Source organism: Nematolebias whitei, chromosome 10 (assembly GCF_014905685.2).
Source record: "Nematolebias whitei isolate Nwh7 chromosome 10, NemWhi1, whole genome shotgun sequence".
Classification (NCBI taxonomy): Eukaryota; Metazoa; Chordata; class Actinopteri; order Cyprinodontiformes; family Rivulidae; genus Nematolebias; species Nematolebias whitei.
Window position 1 is genome coordinate 4778244 of NC_056507.1, and position 8751 is coordinate 4786994.

Sequence of the window (8751 nt, forward strand, 5' to 3'; positions counted from 1 at the left end):
TTTTTGAGTAATCACTTGATTGCATTTTCCACCTCAATAAAACAAGGATTGATTAAACATTTGGTTAAAAAGATTGAGTTTGGTTATCATTGTTGTTGCTTTTTTTGTTGTCTGTAAAGCAGCAAATACTGCCACCTTCTGATAAATCTACATACAGATCCTTTAGAAGCATTTACACCCTCGGATGTTTTATGCTTTTATTGCTGTCAAGAATGAACATGGTCAATATAAATTGGCATTTTTGATAAAAATTAAAAAAAAAAGACAAAATACCTTTTTCGCTTGTCAAACTGAAACCAATTTTCAACAGAGTTAAATAAAATATATCATGTAAAATAAGTGACAGCATAAATATTCACCCAGTATTTTAGTCTACATCTGGGGCCTCATGTTTTAAAGCGTGCACAGCTTTAAACTAAAAGGTGGTGTACACACAAAATTCAAAAAGCGAGTTTGCACAAAATAATAAGATATATCAAATCATGCGTATGAATATTTCTGCGTACCTTCGCTTAGTACATCCCATTGTGGGCAGAGTATCGTGCAGGTGCACAAGCAAATTAAATATGCAAATGAGTTTAAATCCATGGCAGGCTTCCACTTTGTGTCCTAATAAACATGGCAAAGGTGCAGAGTAAGGCAGTAAAAGGAAGAATTTGACTGTGAAATAGCTGTAGCAGTTTTGGAGATGGAGGCAAGCAGTACCTTTATACTTTGGATTTCATTTTTGTAAGAAAAAGTTTAAAAAAAAGGTTGAAAATGCTTTTAATGCAACAGGATCGAAAATCCGGTCCTTGCCACAATTATTTATTTTTTTTAAGAGGTCAAAGTTGATGTAAAAATAATCAAGAGCTACATATCGTTCTAGAATTGCTCTGCTCCAGGTGGCTGCATGTTGGAGCAGCTCTGTTACTTTCATTCAGAGATTTTGCTTTTGGAAACTTTAATTCCTCTTTTTCTGGATGTAAATCACTTTATTTGATGATTGTTTCCTCTGGTATCAGACGCTGTGCAGCTGGAAGGATTTTTACTGAAACTTTTATAGTTTTGGACATTTGTTATGATGCGTAACCATGGCAACAAGGCAGTTTTCTACAACCAACAGCAGCTGATTAACATCTCAAAAGCTCAAATAATATCTCAACTACAGCCCCAAATCTCAAATGAGTTGAAAGGATATTCTGTGGATGCATTCTCATCTACCTGCCAGCTGTGCTCAAGTGCCTGACCACTGAGATCCTGGAACTAACAGGAAACACGACTCATGACAGCTGAAGGACAGGATCGTCCCTCAGCACCTACAGTTGTCTGTCCGCAGCGACGAGGAGCTCGGCAGACTGCTGGGAGGAGTGGCCGTCGCTCTGGGAGGAGTTCTGCCCGGCATTTGGGCGGTCCTACAGCCCGGGGGACCCGAGAGGCCAGCCGAGTCTGGGTAGACGGATCAGACGGCATCTGCAGCCAGTTTCTTAGGATCCACTGTGGGATGGACCTTTACAAGAGATCCTTCCTGTTTACAGCCATCAGCATCTATAACATCTCTTAATGAAATGAGGATAACGAGTTACTACAACAAATAATTTCCCTTTGGGATTAATAAAGTATTTTTGAATTGAATTGAATATCGACGGAGTGTTTCAGCTGCTATAGTTGTTCTAACTAATTATGCTGTCATCACTACATTTCAACCATGCTGGATGCATGTGTATAAGCACACACCAACTAAGGTATGACATGAATGAAATACCCAAAAGGAACCAGCTTATTTCACAAGGCCATGTGTCGCTCTCAGTCATTCAGGACACAAAAACCCAAGTTCTTTTTTATTTTTGAGGTCTTATCCTAGGAACTTTCACAATACAAATATTAAAGTGAGCCGGTCCAAGCTTTACAGCTGTAGAACTCACTCAAATCATACAAAGTTGTGACATGAAAGTGTAAATTGGTGTTAAACTGACCGGGGATTGGATTCAAAGCAGCTATGTAAAGGTTCAGCAAATAGCTGGCTAATAATTTTTAGGAGGAAGTGTCCAAAATGTGTTGCGACTTTCGTTGGGTTCAACTTCCTCATGAGTTGAAAGGTGCACAGCTACTGATTTTTTTATTAAAGGTTTTGTGAGAAAAATGCTAAAGAGCTCAAACCACACAGAGCATCCAACATTTTGAGAACGAAAGAGAGACAGCCCATGTCACGTCAAGGGGCCTCCCTCCCATTTTTCTTAAAGAGTCTATCCATCCTTGGGTTCAAACAGTCTTATACTGCCATCAGGTGGTCAAAAGAAGGTACTACACCCAAAACAAATTGACAAACATTTCTTCTTAAATGTGACAATAATTACTAATTATTGTCACATTTCAAACAATATTATTATTTAACACAATAATTTCTGAGACAATTAATCGCTCAGCAAAATTTGTTATCGTGACAGGCCTAGCTACAACTTTTCTCTCAAAGTGGTGAAAGTCTCGAACCCACCTGGATAGAGCTGTAGATGTGTCAGACCCACCCTAAGAGCACTGGAGTTGTATTTTGACCCCTGCACGGGGCCTGTCCTCTGACAGAAAACATCTGAGGCACATGTCCAGATCTAAAAACCGCTCTGATTATTTATCATCAGTTGAACATCATTAGTAAAAATCTGGTATTCGTTCAACCTTTACTTATAAATCATCCTGTCCTTAATTCAAAAGGTGTACTCCGGTAGATGAAATCATAAATGTGAGTGAAAGACGGTGGGCAACAAAACAAAGTTCATGAACAAAAGAGCAATTTTGAAAGCTTTTGTTTTAATGCTGTGGACTGGTGAACATATAGTTTATATTTTCCACGTTAGTGTTTATGTTTGTATGAAGAGATGCTAAGGCTAGAAGATAAAGATAGACCATAGACGATGTGTAAAAAAAGGACTACAGGCCGAGACTCAAACCCAGGACCAAAGTGCTGGATGTACAACAGGTAAAGGAGTCATTCAACCAGCGGGCATTCTCCAGGAGGGAAGCTGGTGTAGTACAACACACAAAAACTCAGGTGAAGGACAAGCGTTTCATAGAAGACAGAGGTTAGGGTCACATCAGTGCTTCTCATAGATCAACCAACTAAACCACCGTCAGTGAGCAGATCTCTGTATCAGCGGTGTCCAGCCCACACAGAAAACTATTAATGAGAGATCACTGTAACCACAGACTCCTCAACTGTTTATCAAACAACCTCATGGATTTAAAAAATCCTCCGCTCTCCATCAGAGACGTCAGCAGTCATTCAATGGGCTCCCTCTGGTGGTGAGTCACTAAACAAAATGATTTTGAATCTTCTTTTGCCGCTTCTGAGATTCCAACAGGAGGTCGGCTTGAAACACAGCAGTGAAGGCTACATGTGGGACAGATCTGGCTGGCAGGCCTTAGACTGAAGAAGTCCTCTGGATGGGGACGCAATGTTTCCCACTTAAAGAAACTGGCCCAGATGACATGATTTAACCTTTTTTTGTTGTTATCTACCTGGATGATTGAGCTTACAGCCCTTTCACTAAACAAAATGTTCTTCTCACACTGAGGCGTTAGAGCTACTCCTGTCCTTGTAGTTCAGTTGTCCCCAGTCCTGGTCCTCAAGGGCCACTATTCCTCATGTTTTAGATTTTTCTCTTGTCCAACACACCAGATTTGAATAAATGAATAATTAACATGCTTCTGCAGATTTTGAGGACCTGCGTTTCCCTACCGAGGAGCAGGGAAACAACTAAACCATGTAGGATAGTGGCCCACGAGGACTAGCACTGAGCATCTCCTCTGCCAGTTTTTTGATTTCCAAGGTGAAAAGTCATGACATTAGGGAATAGATGTCAAGCACGAACAACAACAAAATCCCAAGTTGCCGCTTTTCAGGAAAATGCTTTAAATGTTACAGTGATGTACAACAGGGCTATTTAAGTGGCAGTTAATGATGAGTTCATTAATAGAAATAAATAAAAAACAATTAGAAAACATCCGTGAGAGAGACCTTTAAACCATTTGAAGTGGCAAATATTTCAGTCAGAGGCAGTCCTGTTATGTGCCTATCTCAATTTTTAACATTTTCACGAGAATACAGAAGCACACTTAAAGAACAGAATGCCAGGCCTCACCCTGAGATTTCATTCTTCAGTGAAGATACTTGCTTTTTAACTACCTAGTACTTTTCCCCTTATATATACCGGCAGCAATTACTGATAATCACGGTATCAGTATACAGCCAATAAGAGACTTCAACATAAATACCAAAGCAAACCTGAACAGGACATTAACAAGAACAACCCAGTTCCACACTCAAAAACATCAAACAGTCTGAAACATCTGAAACATTTATAACTTCCACAAGGCTACCCAGCATGCTTTGCAGCTCACAGTCTGTCTGGGACTGTCACAGAGAACTTTGTGAGTTTGGAGTAAAATAAATAAAGTTAAACAGAGACACACATCTGGGGCCTACAGATATCCATGTTTTGGTGTTAATAAAGTTTAATAATGAGAATTAAATGAGCAGAAACACAAGTCAAAATGTAATGAAAGAAAAAATGTAGAATTAAAGCCCAAATCAAAACAAATAGGCTTGGTCATTTGTTAACCTGGTCTTTTGACTCCTTAAATTACTTGAGAATTTTTTAATTTGTTGATTGATTGATTTTTGATCCTCCAATTCGTTTCAGTTGGGGGGAGAATCGGCCTCCTCACATAACTGATGAAAATTACTTTTAAAATATATTTTTGTTCCCAATAAACTAGTTAATTATTACGGCAATCTCAGCCTGAAAAATGAAATCCAATTTTAAAAACTGTTGTAACTCCTGCAAGGTCTCATGGGAAAATAAACAGTCAAGCATTTATTTTTGTTTGTTATTTATTTTGTTATTTGTTACTGATTCTCCACCAACAGCTCACTCCAAAGTGGAAAAAAAAAAAACAGTTAAGTTGGTGCTAAGATGGTCTCTGGGGCACGCCCTCTCCCTCATCAACATGTCAAACTGGTTCAAAACACCAAAGTCCATGCGCAATAATCCAGGTATAAAATCCAACAATGTTCAGTCAGGTCATCTGGATGGTTTCTTTTTTCTTTGTGAGCTGAGATGTTTCACCCTCCATCCGAAGAGCTTCATCAGTCAGAAAGGTGGAGTAGGCCGTTTGGTGGAGAATCAGTTTTGTTAGTTTTTCATCTGTTTTGCTGTTAAACCTAAACATTATATAAACAAGGATTACCAACGCACTTGCAGAAAGTCTGCATCGACCTCTTAAGCCTGCTGGCCAAAATGATACCGTTCTCAAACTGCAGTTGAGGGTCGCACAAAATCACTCCAAGGGCCGCAATGGCCCTCGGGCCGCACTTTGGACACACACGCTTAAGCCCACGCTTCATTTGGCTCAAACACTGAAAAACGAACATGTGCAGCAGCTAACTGTTGTACGAGCACAAGATGACAGATGTTGTCGACTTAATAAAGCAACCTGTTAGATTCCTTTGATCAGAGACCAGCTGCTGAGCGTCTGCTCGTTTCTGAGCTGTAACTGTGATTCAGACGGATCAGATCGCAAAAACATGGGTAAGTATGATCACTCTGGAATCTTCTTTCTTCTTTTCCCTCTTCAGGGTCTCCACAGCGAGTCCTCCTCCTCCATCTCACTCTGTCCTCACTCCAACTACCTCCATGTCCTCTCTAACTGCATCCACATGTCTCCTCTTTGTCTTTTTCCTGGCAGCTGCATTTCTAACATCCAATATACCCACTGTCCCTCCTCTGGACATGTCCAAACCACTGTCCCTCCTCTGGACATGTCCAAACCACTGTCCCTCCTCTGGACATGTCCAAACTATCTCAGTGTGTCCTCTCTAACTTTATCTCCCAGTTGTTCATTCTGTGCTGTACCTCTGATGATCTCATTTCTGATCTTCTCCATCCTTGTCGCTCCTAAGGAGAACCTCAACATCTTCATTTCTGCCACTTCCAGTTCTGTCTCCTGTGTTTTTGTCCATGTCTCTGTCTCCAGACCATACAACATAGCTGGTCTCACCTTTGACCTTTGCTGACACCCTTTTGTCACAAATCACTCCTGAAACTTTTCTTCATCCACTCCATCCTGCCTGGACTCTCTTCTTCACCTCTTTATCACACTCCCCATGTTCATGGACAGTGGACCCCAAGTCCTTGAAGTCCTGCACCTTTGTGACCTCTGCTCCTTGTAGCCTCACTGTTCCACCTCCTCCCTCTCATTCACACACATGGACTCTGTCTTACTACGGCTGACTTTTATTCCCCTTCTTTCAAGTGCATACCTCCACTTCTCCAAGTTATCTTCCACCTGTTCCCTGTTCTCACCACAGATCACATCATCTGCAAACATCATAGTCCACGAGGATTCCTGCCTGACCTCATCTGTTAGTCGGTCCGTCACCAGAGCAAACAAGAAGGGGCTCAGAGCCGATCCTTGATGCACTCCCACCTCCACCTTAAAGCCATCTGTCACTCCTACAGAACATCTCACCACTGTCCTGCTGTCCTCATACATGTCTTGCTGTCCTCATACATCTCCTGCTGTCCTCATACATCTCCTGCTGTCCTCATACATGATCACTCTGGACTACAACTCTTATTCTTCCCTGCAAGGTTTGATGTAGCTCAGCCATCTCCTCCCTTTGGAGAGTTTCTGCCATGCTTCTCCTTGATTCTGGAGAACTTTTGATGAATAGATCCGTTTGAGGCACCTCTGCGGTAGTTTACGATCTTAACGACAAACATTGGTGGGTTTAGGATGAGGAAGAGGTCAACGGTCAACTCAAAATATTGCTTAGCGTCCCTTGTACCTCCAATGTGGCCACATTTTGGTTTGATGACTTCATGTGAAAACAAAGATTCTCCTCTAACAACGTTCTAATGTTCTTCGCACTAACCCTCCTGCCATCAAAAGGACCCACAAGGCCTTGGTGTTAAGACTGAGGCCTTGAGTCATTTTGATCAAAGGGCAGCAGGAGGGTTAAATGTTTGTTTCAGCAGATGGACGCTTGTCCTGAGCCTGGTTCTGCTAAAGGTTTCTTCCTCATGAGCGAGTTTTTCCTTCCCACTGTCGCCTTCCTGCTTGCTCAAGATGCATTTCCACACGGAGGGGCTTCTTCTGCCGCTGTCCAGCAGGGGTGGTGCTGAAAAGCTGAGGCCTCGTGTCTTCTATCAGAGACATTTCACGTCCAGCCTGACGAGTTTACCTCCCAACTGCCTGGTCTGAAGGGACACAGTCAGGAGGTGAAGAGCCGAGCCCTGGGAGCGTTCAAATCACGCTCAGGTTCACACAACAGACGCCGTAATCACGAAAATGGCCTCCAAGCTAACAAACTTCCGTCTACTGGTTTTAAAATACATCCCGTGCACCGACATTAAAACGCACCTCTACTCAAGTGAACACGAAAATAAACAACTATTTCCACACATCTCCCCTCTCTTCCATAAGCCGCTGAACCCGCGACATTGACCGCATCAGGCGGAGGCATCGTTCCTACCGATTGTAGTCCGAGGAGAAAATCTTCCCGCTTACGGGGTCGTAAGCGTATTCAGCCTCCCCGACGCTGGACGAGCCCCCCTTCTCATCGTTAAAAGCAGAGCTGGTGGACATTTCCGCGGCTTTCTGTCGGTTTTCGTTTCGGTCTCACGGAGCAGCGACGGAGATTTGGTCCACCGAAGGGAGCAGGATGCGCGGCTCTTAAAGGGCGCGCGGACACAGCCGTTATCTCCGGGATGCGGAGGGAGACGGTGGAGGAGGGGAGTGATGAGGCGAGCGTCACGTGATCTCAGATGACGCGTGACGTTTACGTTTCACATAAAAATGAGCGGTACTGAAAAATGAGGTTGTGGCGGACGTCGGAACGTGCTCTTATTGTGAAGGGGACAGGATATAAACGGAGCGGATCAACGGTTTTGGAAGAATAAATCGACACTCAAAATATTTTTCGTCTCTTTCTGCCGACTTCCACAAGGTAACCATAACTTTTATTTGATACAAGCAACACAAAAAATAAACATAACCCTCAAGTAAAGGTTAATGATGTTTTAAATTATTGCTCATTGACAAATCGCGTGCATGTATAAATAAATTTCCATGAAATATGGTATATGCTTAACATAAACAAAACTAGAGTAAAACCTTTTTTTTTTCTCCTGGAAACCACAGGATTTAACCGGTAATATTAACTTTCATAAGAAATTGGTAATAATTTAATAACGGAACAATTAAAATAGGCATTTTCAATAATTTTATCTTTGAACTAATGCGTTTGTTTAACCGACTTTTATCAGCGGAGACGTTTGAAGCCTTGCGGTGTTGCCAGATAATTCACAAGTCCGATCCGACAATCACAATCAGTTTAAATAAACCACACGTCATGCCGTCGTTTCATATCTGGCAACCGCGCGACGGGCAGTTTTGGCGCGAGAATTTACCGTTATACCAACTTGAGTCGAAGAAAACGTGGAAGGAAGGAGCTCCTAAATTTAATTTAAAATTTTAAACTGCTCCGGTGGAAGGCGCAGAAGCAAAGTCGACTTGCTGATTCGTAAGTCTGATCCAATAAAACGCAGTTTTCACGAGACAAATTTTAAAATAATTTTGATTTGGCTCCAACTAGTCGTGGTAGTATGAAACAAAAGCTTCCTGGATCGTGGTCCAATCAGCTGATTCTGACAGGTGACAGGTTGAGACGGTTTGAACTGAGAGCTCAACACTATACAGCTCTAAAATGTTTGC

The 8751-nt window shown here is 42.1% G+C and overlaps 1 protein-coding gene across 1 annotated transcript in view; it reads right to left on the bottom strand.

The window, feature by feature from the left end:
- Positions 1–7706, bottom strand: part of LOC119415918 (AP-3 complex subunit beta-2) — a 60694-nt gene extending 52988 nt beyond the window's left edge. The window contains exon 1 of the mRNA XM_037683087.1: positions 7511–7706. Within this exon, the coding sequence (XP_037539015.1) occupies positions 7511–7623 (113 nt within the window). The 5' untranslated portion in view covers positions 7624–7706. The remainder of the gene's footprint in view (positions 1–7510) is intronic.
- Positions 7707–8751: the final 1045 nt, after the last annotated feature.